At 50.2% G+C, this 15,504-nt stretch overlaps 1 protein-coding gene across 1 annotated transcript; it reads left to right on the top strand.

Moving 5' to 3' along the window:
- The first annotated feature begins 101 nt into the window (after positions 1–101).
- Positions 102–6,631, top strand: CLEC19A (C-type lectin domain containing 19A). The gene is given in 5 exon segments (XM_032447595.1): positions 102–1,097; positions 4,344–4,509; positions 4,633–4,726; positions 5,807–5,939; positions 6,372–6,631. Coding segments are annotated over 5 exon segments (891 nt in total). The 5' UTR covers positions 102–679; the 3' UTR covers positions 6,452–6,631.
- Positions 6,632–15,504: the final 8,873 nt, after the last annotated feature.

Genomic DNA, 15,504 nt, shown 5'->3' with positions numbered 1-15,504 from the left:
AGGTGGTAACTGTTAGCAGAATTAATTCTTGCGTTGAGCTCAGTTATGTTTATGGTGCAAGTAAAGGCAAACCGGAAGGCTGGAGCTGGCCTTTCTCTGGGTTCACCTGCAGAAAGTTGTTTTGGTGGAGCAGGGCTGAAGCTGGCACGGACTTACCTGCTTGGTGGCCAAAAGCCCCATTCCTGCTGGGTGCATTCCCTGCCAGAGCACCCTGAAGAGATGGAGTCTGATGTGTGGTGTCTGCATGGGGCTGTGGGTCGCTGTGCTCTGCAGGAGCTGCCCTCAACTTATCACAGATTGTAAAAGATTGATTTATTTTAAACCAGCATTGTGGCTGTAGGAGAATCTGTGTCTTGCTTTCTGCCCATTCACAACCTATATTGAAGGGATGGCATCCACAAGAGAGAAGGGTTTGCTGCAGTCCCAGAAAAAGCTGTAAACTTAGGTTGGTTGCCAAGAATTAGAAGGGAACAGTGCTGACTGTGTTCCCAAGAAGGGCTCCCAGTGCAGGGAAATGGAGCAGGACCACAGAGTTCTATAGCATGTGTGTGTGTTTCCCTTACCTGTATGCTGATACTAGAACATGACTTAATACAATGTTGTGTTATTTTGTTTTTCCAAATCAGAAGTTTATTTCCAAACAGTTCTGACCACGGAAAGGATCCGTTGTTGTTGTCGTATGTTGTTGTTGGAAAGGAGACATTCTGGAGCATCCATTGCATCTCTGCTTGATGTTCCTCACGTTGCAGGACGGTACGAGGCAGGTGGGCGTCAGTGTGAAGCCAGTACAGCCAGTGCCTTCCTCTCTGAGCTCCAGGCGCTGATACAGCCAACCTACAGGGCAGTCCGGGAGCGCAGCCCTGCCGGGAGCCGCATCCCCGCCCGGCTCGTGGAGGAGGGCAGCAGTGGGGAGGTGCGGGGCCGCCTCCTGCCGCGGGTGGGGCCGGAGCTGCCCCCAGTGCCGCCGCCTGCCCTGGCCGGAGCCGAGGACCGAGGAGCTGCGGCGATGGGCTGCGGCCGTGCCGTGTGTGTGCTGCTGGCTGCTGCGCTCCTGCCTGCCCGAGCCTTCCCCCAGACCAACATCAAAATCAGCCAAGGTGAGTGAGAACGCGGTTTTGCCCCTCCGAGGGGCAGCGTCAGAATTCCCGGTTTCTCCTGCTCCAGAATTCTCAGGTTTGTCAACTTCGTGGTTTCTTTTGAGAGGGTGAGCCCAGGCCAATCTGGAAAATGACATAAATACGTGGTTCCTCCCATTTCTTTGCTTTTTTCCCCCCCTGTATGTAAGTCTGAAGCATGGGGTGACAGCAGCTGCTCTGTGCCACTTAGATCTCTTGCACGCTTGTTAACGGGGCTGGATGGAGCTGTGCCTGTGCTCAGTGCAGCACACGGTTTGTTTGTAGGAGTCCGAGTGGAGAGAGACCCGCTAAGTGCTGCTCATGAGGAAAAGGATCAATACTTGGCTGTTTATCCTGCCAAATGCCTCATCAATGGCAGCTTTCCTCCTACTAATTAAGGAGTACAAAAATGCAAGATAACTGCTATCTCTTACCTCTGGCTGTAGCAGAGCTGCAGGGGGCTGCTGCTGTTGGCTGCGGCAGCCTCACATCTCAGAGCATGTGTGACATGAGATTCCAATCTGGAAGGACAGCTTGGTTTTATTATAGGCTCTTAAAAAAAACAGAGCCCTCTGTCTGAGAGGATGTTGCTTTTCTGATGCTCTTCAACTGTTCTTTAAAGTTTTACTTGGAAATCTATGACTGGTGCCTAAAAATATCTATATAAATATATCTATATCTATATATATAAGAAAACAAAAGCCAACACAAAAACAAATGACCGCAGGGTGTGCAAAACATTGCTCAGTTTCTGACTGGTCTCCATACCCATCAGTGGCTGCTGACCCTCAAACACAAGGGAACTACCACCCTGCTGGGGCAGGGACTTGTGCAGTCGGTGCTGTGTCTCCTTCAGTAGCATCCTGAGACCAAAACAAAGATAACCCTCAAGAAACTGCCTGGGGATTGTTTTGTTGTTGGGAAGTGAAGCTTTCTGTGCCAGCTTCTGCATGGCTGTGACACAGGGTTTGTCCTGTGATGGGGATCCTGATGGCTCTGAGCCGGGTCTCAGCAATACGTAAATGCATGGTGTACAAAGCTCTCTTTCTGACCCTAAATTCTTGCTTTCCAGTTTTTCTGGATGTTACCTATCTGGCGTGAATCTTACCTTCAGCCAAGTTTAGACCGGGAATTTGGGGACAAAGGGCTGACGTTCCATGGGGCTGGCAGGAAGCTGGTGCTGCAGGTGGTAGCTTTACTTCAGGTGCTGCTCTGGCCCCTGGGAACTGATGCTGCTGAGGGGGACGTTTTATTGTGAGTCTTAAATCTGAGGACCTGGTCAGAATATGCCCCATTCCTGTTTACATTAAGTATCGTTTTCATCTGCTGGCTTAGGTTGTGAGGTTTTCCTATAGGGCTGTGAGTGTGCTCATATACTCATGCATAGAATTTCTTATGGCTTTTCTGCTAAAAATAGTTCCTGAGGATCCCAGATCACTGCAGCACCCCCAGTTGTCGCTGCCTGTAAACGTAAGAGCAGAAATCCTCCTCCAAAGAGAGCGCCCGAGCCTCTGATCCTGACCCAAGAGAGAGGATGCTAATTAAATGTTGACCTCCCTTCTTTTCCTTTTTGGTATATTTAACCTTAAATTCCTTTTGGCACCTCTGGTTCACTGAAGCTCATCAAATTAATGCTACCTAATGGGAAGCAGCGCAGAATAACAAAGGAGGGCTGTCTGCTTCTCCACTTGGTTTTGGCTGCTTGGGACAAGGGGGGGCAGTGATCCTCCAGGGCAGGGGGTGCCGAGGGCCCCAGTGTGATCCAGGAAAGGAAGGAGTTGCTGGGCTCTGCCCTGTGAATTTTGCCACCATGCTGCTGGAGGTGAAGAATTTGCCAGGGCTTTTTGTGCCTCTGTAGAACAGCTGGGGGGCTGCAGCCTTTCTCCCTGGATCCAGCCCTCTGCCCCCACTCTGGGTGTGATGCCACAGGAAATCACATCAGCTTGTGGCATTCCTGGTCCTTCTGCTCTGTGGCTGCAACAACAATGGCTCGCTTTTCTTAGGGCTGTTCTTTTCCCATTGCAAGATGAGCTGGATGTCATCCTGCACCACACATCACCTCTGAGCTGCCTCAGTCTTGACTGTGCTGCTCTGAAGCTGCTCCTCATCTTTTTTTTGCCATACCAACATTGCCTTCACTGCCCCCTCATCAGATGTGTCTGTTGGTGGGGATCTGCTCTGCTCTGCTCACCACTGTCTGACCCATGGTGGCAGTCGGTTCCCTCCAGGCTCTTCAACACCTGAGGCCTTTCAGCAGTGCCTTGACCTCTCCAGCCTTGACCCTGTTACCTGCTTGGGTAGCTCAGTGGCATCTGCCTATCCCAGGGCCAGGCTGTGCCCTGAGCCCTGCTCCTGGCACCACAGTCATTCCAACAGGGCCCAGGGGGGAGTCAGGAGATGATGCTGATGGAGCTGGGGTGCATCAAGACTCAAAACCCAAGGGCTATGAGGGTTCAGCCTGTTTGTTATGTGATTTTGGGGTGTGCATGTGTATTAGTGTTTGTTGGTGCGTGCTCTTTGTCCTCTGCTCCATGTAAAGGAGGCTGCAGAGGGATGTGTTCAGGCTGTTGCAAAGTTTACACTATGTAAAGGCTCCAAAAATGCGTCTTGTGCCCCCAGAATAGCCTCATTTGAGGAAGTTCCCTTGCCCTGCTGTAGAGCATTGCAGGGCCCCAGCTCTTATCTCCCAGGGAGGCAGATAGAGCAGCACTGCTCCCCATGGCCTCCCCAAGGCTATTTCTGGCCCACAACACAAGGCATGCCGGTGTGTACAGCTTCCACTGGGCTAGGACAGGAGATGTGCTGAAAGGGAGCCGTCGCCTTCCAGGAGGTACGAGCAAAAGGGCAGTTCATGGCTACAGCCCTGCAGCTGTGGTGTCAGCCCTGTCCCAGCTCAGCGGCCCCATTAGTGTCTGATGGAGCTGAGAGGAGCCCTTACCTTGCTGTCTTCAGTAGCACCAGTGAGTGTTTTCATTTGGAGCACCCCATGTGTGATACCACATCAAACATGCTTGCAGTACAAGTCTTGGTATTCTTCTAGGTGGCCACTAAAATAGGGAAACTCTTGGCTTTTTGCAAAATTTGTTCAGGCTTGTGCAAAATCTTGCATTGCTTCAGCCAAATCTGCTTTTTTTTCCCCCCATATGTATTGGCTTTGGTTTGTTGTCAAGGAGCAGGGGTGGCTGCTGCTTCTCCCACATCTCCTGTGTGTTCTCTCTCTGCCCTCAGCCCTGCCGGAGCCTGTGCATGCCTACTCCTGCCCTCTTTTCTGGACCGAGTATGAAGGGCATTGCTACCGCTACTTCCCCATCAACAAAACCTGGGCTGAGGCCGACCTTTACTGTGCAGAGTTCTCCATTGGCATCAGGTCAGCGAAGCTGGCCTCCATTCACAGGTGAGAGCCACCGAATGTCCTCTTCCTCCTGGGGAAGTGGGGACATGGGGAGCGCATCCAATTCCATGCAGCAGCGCCAGTCTGCGATAACCTCTCACTGCTACACATCTGCTCTTTTGCCAGCTGGGAAGAGAACGTTCTTTGTGTATGACCTGGTGAACACGCGTGTCCTGGCATCCCCACTGACATCTGGATGGGGCTCAATGACCTGCGGCAGGTGAGCAGCACTGGCCTCTGCTGCCTTTCCTGTTTCTCCTGGTTGTTGCAGTAAGTAGGGTAGAACGCTTGGTGTGTTGGCAGCTTCCTTCCTGCTTAGGTTTTCTTTCCTTGGAAACCAGTGAATCAATCTGTGGTTTAGAGAGTGGAGAAGTCTATTGATATCCTTTTGTAGACTGAACATTTCTCCGATGTCAGAAATCACCAAGTTTTGGTGCTTTCTTATGATGCTTAAAAAAAAACCTGACGTGTTGGGTGGTATTTCCTCACCATATACTACAAGATAATAAAATTGGGATCATCAGAACAGTCACACATCAGCAATTCCTTGGAAAGAAGAAGAGGAGAGGGAACACAGAATTTTACGTTCTCCAGTTACAAGATTGATTTCAAGAGAACCCCTGTGCTGTGCTGTGCTGCAGCCCTGTTGTTTTATGGGCACTTAAGAAATGCAAAATGAGCCTTATCATTTATTGCTGTAGCTTGAATTATAGTATGGAGGGATGTTAAAACAGCGTACAGCAAGAGGGATGTTGAATTGCTTGAGTATGAGCAGAAAAGAGCAATGAAACTTAGGGAGGACAAGAAAACAAGTTATGAGGAGTTGCTGAGGGAGTGGGGGCTGCTCGGTCTGTGGTCTCAGGTTCTGCCAGGAGGGATTTAAATGGGAAATCAAGAAGAATTTCTTTATGGAGAGGATGGTGAAGCATTGGTATGGGCTGTCCAGGGTGGTGGTAGAGTCCCTGGAGGTATTTAAGAGAGGATTGGATGTGGCACTGAGGGACATGTATAGGTGATAGGACACGGTAGGTCAGGTTGATGGTTGGACTTGGAGATGCTGAAGATCTTTTCCAACCTTAATGCCTGTATGGTTCTATGCTATATGTTTATGATTCGGATTGCTAGTGCTCCCTGGGGCAGATTTTCAGCTGTATAACCCCGTGAGTTGCTTGCTCAGTTCTGTGTGTCCCTGTAGTGTCCTGCACCAATCCCTGTTTGGGTGTGTGGCAACAGGTTGCGTTGGGGCAGGGTCTGAGGGACACTGCTCTGCAGTGGCTGCACCTCTGCCTGTGCCCCACAGGAGGGTCACTTCGAGTGGACAGACGGCACCTCCTATGACTACAACTACTGGGATGGCAGCCAGCCCGATGACGGCATCCACTCCATCCCAGAGGAGGAGGACTGTGTACAGATCTGGTACCGGGCCAGCAGCGGTAAGCACAGTGGTTCAAGGGCACACTTAGTCCTATTTGCATGCAAATAAATTCTGTCTGCTTGTGCTTTTCTGAAGAGGCTGCTTGGCAGGGTGATGATTTGCATTTAAATCTTTATTTTCTGCTTTTCTTCACAGAGCAGGGTGTTTTCTCTATAACTGCACTCACACACACGCTTTCTCTCTGCTTACATCCATCCTCAGCAACAAAGGGGGAACATCACTGGAGAATCACTAAATTTAGTCAAAGTTAACATGTTGTGATCTCCCCTGTGCACACAGCTTGCTGCTAAACCCATCCCTTGGCCAGTTTTCCCCTCCACTCCCACCATGGGCTCTCACTAAAGCATGGCAAGACCCTGCTTGTGTGAGGAGCCTAGAGGCATCCCTAGGCTGGCTGGGTACTTTGCCTCATGCCTTGTTTTTGGGGCAGCTCTGCGCTCCTGGAATGACAACGCCTGCGGCCGGACCTTCCCCTTTGTCTGCAAAATCCCCTCGCTGGCCCTGGACTGAGCCTGACTGCGTGCCCAGCTTCGTGCTGCTTCATTGGGGCAGGTTGGGATGGAGCAGGCTTCGTGCTCTTCACTTTGGCCCTGGAGCTCTGCCTGCTGACAAGTGAGCTGCAGAGCCATGGAAGCCCCCAGATTTAAGCCTGGGGTTGGGTTTAAAATAAACTCTCACAGGAAATCTGTAGGAAATCTGTTATTTTATCAATGCAGAATCAGTGGCTGCAGGTGGAGAACTGGGAGAAAAGGGGATGGGCTGTTGCTGGGTACTGTGGGGTTGGGATGATGGCTTGGGGTGGGGGGTGGGGAATGGGGAAGAACTTGGAGCAGCTGTGCTGTGCTGTAAGGGGATAGCTAGTGTGTGTGTACATGTATAGCATGCACACGTGTCAAACGCCATGGCTGTGCCATCAGCTGCAGGTGGATTGATCTTCCTGGCTTTAAAGAGCAAATGCAATATTAATTCTAAAGTAATACATAGAACATCATTATCATCATGGGCCCCTTGTATAGATTTTAGATAGATCAATTATCCCTTAAGATACAGCTTTAAGGCACAGGGCCTTCTTTGCAGGCTGTTCCAGGCAGGACAAGGACCTTTTCCTCGTCTTGACACAAAACCAAGACAAATTCTTTGCAAAGATGAGTAAAAAATTCCCACAAAAAATTGCTTTGTTGCCCCTGATGTCACCAGCTGAGGCACATCTCAAAGCTCATACTTTCCAGACTGATTGCATTGGGTACGATGAGGTCAGCAGGGCTGAGACAGCTTTACCCCTAAGTGCCACCTCTGCTTTTAGCTAATACATTTTTATCTCTGGGACCTTGGAATGGAGCTGCAAAGCTTGGTGGGGGTACAGCTGTAGTTATAAGCAGGGCTGTGTGTTGGAGCCAGTCTTCAAAATGAGGAAATGCTGTCACCCCAGGTACACATTTCAAATGTATTTAATTATATATGTATACATTTCAGCAGTTTTCTGCCAAAATGCTGTGTGGTAGAGGATGTTCACACCATCCATTTTGTTATGGAGGTGAATGCCCAAGGTCCCTCAGCATGGCCAGGCTGGAGGACCCGAAGAGCAGATCTATCTCCAGAATACCTGGGCACTGCTGTTTGTTCAGTTGTCTCAACTGTGCAGGGATGCTGAGTGTCCCAGCACCCTGCCTGGAATATGCTCTCCTCTCCATCCCATTGCCCAGCTCCTGGCAGGGTGAGTCCCTGTGGCTGATGCCTTCATTTCTTTGGTGCATGTGGAACCTCACACCCAGCAGAAGCGCGTGGTCAAGACATGAGATGGATGGATGGGCAACCAGCCTGCAAGATTCCTATAGATGAAGCCCATTTATTTTCTTCAAGATCTACGAACCTTTTCTACTGTGTGGTGATTTGCTTATTGCTGTTGTGACTCACCCACGGGCACATGTGGTTTGGTTGTTTTATGTTGTTGTTACTTGTTCTGTGTTTGTTTTTCTTTTAGTGGATATCGGGTGAGAGAAATTCCTGATCCCTGGAATTGGTGGGTTTGGAACAAATGGTGCTGCTGGGAAGCCAAGTGGCTGCAGTGAGGTGGCGAGGAGCTCTCCGGTGGGGCTGCTTGCATCCTGTGGGTGCTGGGAGCACTTGTAGCAAAAGAGCAATGGTTGCTGATGCTCTGGGTTGCTGCAATGATATAAGACTGGTTTCTGTGTACAGCATGCGTGCATTACCTTTTCACTTCCCTTTCTGAGAGTCTTCCTTTTATGCATGAAAGTAATTACTTTAGGATGGTTTTTGTATATTGGACAGGAGGTAATGAATGTGTTTTTTCTAGGCTTATGCATGCTGTCATAAAATAGTACGTTGTATACAGGTAGTGTGCTATGCAAAGAAACCAGCTGTAAAAGCAAGACGTTCCTGGTCCTGATGAGTTCAGCAAACACTGACCTGGAGCAGCGCCTGGAGCTGGGGCTGCCTCCTTGCACTTCTCCCTGCTCGCTCTGTTTGCTTGAGCTGGGAGCTCAGCACTCCGGGGCTGGCACATCTCCAGCCAGCGCACCCACCTTTCCTGCAAGGGATGTGAAACGTTTCCTAAAAAAGGTTTGAAAAGTTCCCTTGGGAAAAAGCATTTGTAGAGTTGGGCCCTACCACAGCTAAAAATACTGCTAATGGGGTGAGCCTGCGGAAGCTGTCGGCTCCAATTAACATCTTCATTTCCAGGTAAAGAGAAGTGAACTTGCATGACCAGAAAGTCAAACTGGAGTTAATAGGGGTGATGTTTTGCAAACCTTTGCTGCTTTCACCTCAGGCTCCAGGATCCTTACTTTAAACAAAAAAAGCCCAATGCTTCTTCCTTTGCTGCTGCCTTCTGTGTCACAGCAATCACCCAGGGCTCCTGGCACCAAAGGAGTGTTCTACTCCTGAATGAACCCTTGGATCATGATGGTTGATGCCTGGCAGATGATGAGATGTGCCTATCCCCCCCCTTTGGTGGGGCGAGGAGCTGAAGCTCTTCAAACTGAACGTTATTTTAGTTTTCCTGTGCCCCTGTCCATGACTCCAGCTCATCACCTCAGCTGTTCCTGCACATCGAGGCCAGCAGCCTGGAAACCCCCCAAGCAGTAGATGCAGGAGGGTTCTCTTACCTCTCCAAATGTTTCAGTATCTTCCTTTGCAAAGTGTGAACTCAGGGTAAGTGTGTGACGTGCTTTGTGAGTGAGCAGAAATGATCATTTATTGGTGACAAATGTCTTTATCCTCCTGTGCCCCATTCCTTGGTCTGTAGAGGTGCAGTTGTCCCCACTCAGCCCCAGCAGGAAGGAGACGTGGGACCACCTGCACACTTGGCCATTTAATCCTGGTTTTATTTTATTTAATTTTTATTTCCTGAGATTCTCTGCTGTGTGTAGGAGGAAGCTTCAAGGACAAGCTGCAATCTCTGGGCCACACCAAAACACTTTGGTGCTGTGCCATGGGGAGGGCAGCAGGAACCAAGGGGCTGGCTCAGTGCGTTTGGTTCATGCTGCCCATGTCACCTACTGCCAAAGTCAGCTCATTCTGACTCCCTGAGATTGTGGAAGACACCTGCCCAGAGTCTGCTCTGTGTTTGTTCCACACATTGCGTGAACATTCACTGCTCCATGATGGAGAGCCCGTAGGTCTGTAGCTTTTCTGGTCTGGCACAGCAATGTGAGAAGGGTGATTGGGTCTTCTATTAAACGCTTTTGCATGGCAGGGGCTTGTCAGCTTGGCTTGAAACTCTCTCTGCTCGCAAGTCATCAGAAGTGCAGATCTAATGAGAAGGTAATGAGTTTCTGCTGGTAAACCCAGTCAGCCTTGGAGGTCACTGTGTCAACATGCAGGTGATGTGGTGGAGAAAGGGACCTCAGCTTGGCAAGGCTACTGCCACCTGCTTGTCCCCTGCCTGGGCAGGGCTGTGATGGGCAGGGTGCAGGAATAGGGCTGTGCTGGTCGGTTGTGTCTGAGTGGTGCCTTCCAACACAGTTGTACTGCAGTGCTCCTGCTGCTTCAGCTCAACGGAGCCGTGCTTTGTCATCTGTTAACAGACAGCCCGGCTCTTGGGTTACCAAGGCAACCGGATATTTGCTCATTTGTATTTCTTGAAAATGATTCCTGGTTGTTGATTGCAGTGTTTGTGGAGCTGCTTGTCAGGGTGCTGAGGTACCAGCGCCTGTCAGCGCCGTGTGCAAGTGGACCAGTGCTGTCTTGGAGCAGGCAGAAACTCTGCTGGCTGTGATGTGCTGTAGCCGTATCCCTCCTGCACAGGTGGGTACCACAGCTCCACAGGCAGGGTGTTTGTTCTGCTCATCTAACCTGTCCTCTGCTTGTTGCATCGTGCAGCTGGTTGGGTAATGCACAACACAAGTTGCTAGAGACCTTCCCAAGGAGGGGAAAGGGAAGCATTTGTGGGATGAGGTTTTTTCATGCATGGAGAGGACTATTCCCACCTCCCTTTGGGTGAACTCAGGCTGAGGGATAACTGTCCCTTGTATGATGGAGAGAGGAGGTGGGGGCTGGAGGGGCACCAAGGAAATAACCACCGTTTCCATCCATCTGAACAGGGGGTGGTCAGCATTGCCGACCACCCCATCCCCTCCCTCTGGCTACATTTATCATACATTGAAGATAAGGTACCAGTAGAAGTGAGGGGTGAAACACTGAAATGTGGGTTAATTCATCAGGGAGAGGGCAAATGCCCTCAGAAGTGGGTTGTGGTCTTCATTAATCTCCCAGGCGCCGTGGAAAGTCACGGGCCCAAGCAAATGCTGAACGGGAATGATGAAGGTGTTCATCTAATACAGAGAATTGCCCTGGATTTAGCAGGGTTGTGAAAGTGATTACAATTTGTAGTAGCAGTAAGATTAATGGTTATGATGAAATCTTAAACACCAGCTCTGTACTCTGCCCTTTCAATACCCATTAACTCCTTACAGAGGCTCTGCTGTAGCTGTCTGGGGGAGCTGGCTGTCCTTACACATGTAACCCATCCAACCCTCATATTCACTTTTGCTGATGGGGATTGCTGTGTTACTTTTTGCCCTGGGCCTTATATGTGGGTACCCCATCCCTGGAGATGCCCAGTGACAAGTTGGATGGGACCCTGGGCAGCCTGAGCTGGTGAGGGACAGCCAGCCCACAGCAGGGGGTAGGAACTGGATGGACTTTAAGGTCCCTTCCAACCCAAGTCATTCTATGATTCTATGACTTTTGGGAAGGATGGGCTGCTTTGTAGCTTTGGGTGGAGCAGGCAAGGTGATTCCAAATGATACTTGCAGTTTCTTCCATTTCTAATTTTTTTTTGCATCCAGCCATGCAGGGCACCAAATGCCTTTCAGAGAGGGATTTTAAATCTAAAATGCCAGCGTAACCTCCTGTCATCTGCAGAGCCAGCTGCCCATCCTCTCCTGCATCTCCTCCTCCATTTTCTGGTTGGAAGTGATTGACCCCCTCAAAAAAAGCTGTAGTGTTGTTCAGATGGTTCAGTGCAGTGGCAGTGAATGACCCATTTTTTTCTTCTCCAATGAGTCATGGATCCTCCTATGAAAGATCTCATTATTAATATGCCATTTGGGGAATATGTCTGACTTTTCTGGCAGCAGCCGTGTCTCCGCTCTGTAAGGGGACCTACACAATTAATGACTATGTCAGATGGCTGCACCCCAGTACAACTAATTTGGTATCTGTGTATGGTTGTTTTTGAAGGATAAATTGCTTCTTTTTTAGATGGGTGTGATGCAGACTGCTTACCACTTGCTCCCTATTAGAAATCTGTTGTGGGGGCAGCCAGTGATCAGGCATGGAGTTATCCAGTCCATCCGTCAGTGTGTAAGTGGAGAGCACAAGCAATGTTCTCTCTTGTTCTCCAAATTGCCCTTGCAGTGACTTAGTTCAATCAAGCTGTTTGTCTCTACTCACTGATTCTGGGACCCAGGTTTTCTGTAATGACAGATTTTCCAAGGATCCCAGTCCCGCACTGATTTGCTCTGTGCTCCTCTGCTGACTTCTCTGGAGATGCCCAGATGTCAAACATCTCCAGACTGAGGAGAGCTCCTGTCTGCATCATAAAATGATGCTAAATGAGCAGTTTAAAAACAAACCCTGAACTTGCAGTTATTAAGCTATGGCTGCTGCTGGCCCCTGCTTGTTCTTGAAGGCTGTAAATTGTCACCGTGGATAGCAGGGGCTTTCTGCCTCCCTGGGAGGCCAGGTTCTGGGAAAGCCGTGCTTATCCCAGAGATCCACCTTGGTCCTTTTGGGGCCTTTCTTTCTATTATTCTTATTTTGAACTCGTAATTTCAAAACCACTCCTTTTGCTTTCTTTGTGAACACAGGCAAGGCATCCTCAATACCAGCAGGAGCAATATGAAGCGCCTGCTGGCACAAGCAGGGCTGTGAGATGGCATGGTTGCCTTTTGCAAGAGACACGTTGCAGATCGTGTTTCCCACGCAGGTTGCTGTAATGTTTGTTGCTGCTGATCCCCTAGCAATGCTGCTGAGCTCACGCCGGGGCTGGCAGCCAGCTCTGGGCCGCACCACTGCTCTGTGGGCAGACTGCAGCTCCTGTGTGCGTCAGAGCTGGTGGTGTCAGCAACAGGAGCTGCTTGGGCAGCATGCACAGTGATGCTGTCACAGCTTGATTTGTCCCTGGTCTTTCTCCACCCGGATTCCCCATTGGTGGCAGTGCAGTGTCTGCTGAGTAGACCTGATCTGGAGGTTTTCCTGAGGCCCATCTCTTGCTCTCAGGGCAGCTATGGTTCTTCTCAGAGCCACTGTAAAAACTTGTCATCATCAGAATTTGTTTTCCACTAAGTTAAAATCTGAGTGATGTTCTCACCCAGACCCCCGTGAGCTGGAGTGGTGCTGAGGCTGCAAGTGGGTTTTGGGGCTGGGAGTAAACACTATTAATGCTTAGTATTTTTCTTTTCATTAAAAAAAACAACACAAAGGATAACCCAGAAGCCCAGAGGTGAGCCCTTTCCTGCAGCCTGAGCTGCATGTGCACAGTTTTAGGGCAGAGGAGGCGTTTACAGCCGTGCAGACACAGAGTCATAGAGGCACATCCGTGAGAGCATGCTGCCATCTCTTGGCCTTGCAAATCGTAGGGCAGCGCAGGAGCACGATGGGCTTCAGAAATGAATTTTAGGAACTTGAATATAGAATCACAGAATGGATTGGGTTGGAAGGGACCTCACAGACCGTTTAGTTCCAACCTGTGCTGTGGGCAGGGCTGCCAACCATATCTGTGCCTTCCCTGGTCATCACCGCACCCACTGGCTTCACTTCTCTCCAAGACTCTGTGGGTGCTGCTCCCCGCTGTTGCTGCTGGAGCCCCACAGGGATGCAGCCAGCACTCTCTGGGCACTGCTGTGACCATCGCCCTCTGGTCAAAGTCCTCCTCCCATTGACTTTTGTTATTCTTAGCCTTGGGTGGTTGGTCTGAACCTCTGAGCTCTTAATGCTGGCAGACTTGCGTGGATCCCTTCCCATGGGGAACTGCTTATGCTCACGCTGAAGCTCAGTGCTGTGAATACGACCTGATGGCTGGGGATGAGCTGCTGCCTGCACTGCAGTGTGTGGTTGTGTCTGAGGTTGCTCTGTGCTGTCTGACTCCATTGCTGGGCACTGGTGCTTGGTCGCTTCTGCAGCTGCGGGGGGCTGGGACCTGCTCTGCTGCCTGGGGACACCAGCCCTAAGAAACAGCCCTGAATGGCTCCATCGGTCACCCTGTGTTGATGAAGCCAATGCTTGAGAAGTCTTGGGGAAAAGAAAAAATGAGAGAGAGAAATTACCTGGGGAGATGAGGTGATCAAATAGTGCCAGGTATTTTGTCGATGCAGATGGGATCCATTTGTATGTGACATCTCTGGCAGTGACATAAACTGATCTCCCAAATCCGCGGCTGTCAGGGTAGCACTTCTCCAACATAGAAAAACAAATGTCAGTGATGCTGAACAGAAAGGGGGAGGGGGCAGTGGCCCTGCTCTGAGCTGATATCGCATGGCTGCAAATGGGAGCACTGAGCAGGCACGCTGCAGCTGCTTCTTGCCTCTGCCCAAATCACCAGTGGTGAGTCATCATGCACAGATGCTATCAGCTGCCATGGTTCTCGCAAAACCCACTGCTTTCCATCGCTGCTGACAGGAGCAGGACTCTGATCGTGGCCAGAATAGCTGTCACTCAAAGGAAACGTGGTATAGGAGCCAGATACATAGTTAGGATTTTAGTTCTAGAAACAAAGCGAGCAGTGCCCTGCCTCTCCACTGGGATGGGAAGTGGTGAAGTTGGGGCAGAGCAGGGAGCAGGGGGTCTCAGTGCAGGATGTGGGTATGGCTGAGCAGCTCCTGCTGAGCTGCCTGACGGGATGTAGAGGGAAAGGCAGAAGGGCTTGCTACCACTTTGCAGAACTGATAGTATGGCTGAGCAGAGATCAGGGGAGTTGGAGCTGGCCAGCAGCCTGTATGGGTACAGCTCAATGCCCAAAGCACAGACAGCAATTGCAAATCATGATGAGACATGGCAGCAGGGCACAGCTCAGCCCTCTGCACTGAGATGTATTTCAGCAGCTTTGTCAGAGATACCTGTTTGCCTGGGAAGCTCTCATCACTCCAGCTCCTCTCTGGTTAGGAATGGGAATGGACTTGGACTGAAAGGAGCAGAGCTGTGAGATGCTGCTCTGCATGGCACACGGTTGGTCTGCAGGAGAACTGGGGCTGCCCATGCCTGCGTGAAGCCACATGCCTCTGTGCTGCATCCAGAGCTGGTGCTGATGTCCACTGATTGGAAACCACTGGAGAGCTCAGCAATTAAACGAGAAGGTGTCTCCTGTCCATGCACAAGTGTTGCTTGGGGGAGATAAGAGTGTATAATAAGTGCAGGGAGGCTGAATTAGCAGGGAGGTTGGTATGCTTTTGGTCTGGTGGTTGCTGCAGCCTCAGGAATTTGCTAATTAGCTTTGTGGGACAACTAATTATCTTGTCAGCCAGCCAGTCAGTAATTCAGTTTAATCACACTTTCTTTTTTTTTACTCACTGACAACACGTTGGGCACTTCAGTGTCTTTGCACTTCATACAAAAATATGTATTTTTTTCCACCTGGCTGGTAAACATTTCAGTCTATGGGTTTAACTCTGCTCTGAGTGATGCTAAAGTAAAGTTAAAACCCACTCAGTGTATCAGGGCTGTTCCAGGTTCAGTGAGATGCAGTGTGCAGCCCTGTGTTGTCTGGTGGAGAGAACAGAATACTGGTCTGGCTTGCTTTCCCCCTTCACAGCAAGAATTATCCCCCTCCTCCACAGAGCCAGGGGATGGGGGGATGAGTTACATTATTCATGAACTGAGCCCTAATGAGGCTAATCACCACCTAATTAAAGTCCTCTCCTTACACACCCTTTATTGCTGTGCCCTGGTGGGTGGCGGTGTAGCGGTTCTCAGCTGAAGGAGCTGAAACAATTTCTCTGGAGCACATTCCAAAATTAATTTAACACACGGCGTCTGCTGGGACTGGGTGAGTCAGAGCTCCGTGATGGGACTGTGAATGCACGGCCTTTTATTTGCACTGAAGT

The sequence above is a fragment of the Coturnix japonica genome, chromosome 14 (genome assembly GCF_001577835.2).
Source record: "Coturnix japonica isolate 7356 chromosome 14, Coturnix japonica 2.1, whole genome shotgun sequence".
Taxonomy (NCBI): Eukaryota; Metazoa; Chordata; class Aves; order Galliformes; family Phasianidae; genus Coturnix; species Coturnix japonica.
This window is presented reverse-complemented; position numbering and strand designations above follow the sequence as displayed.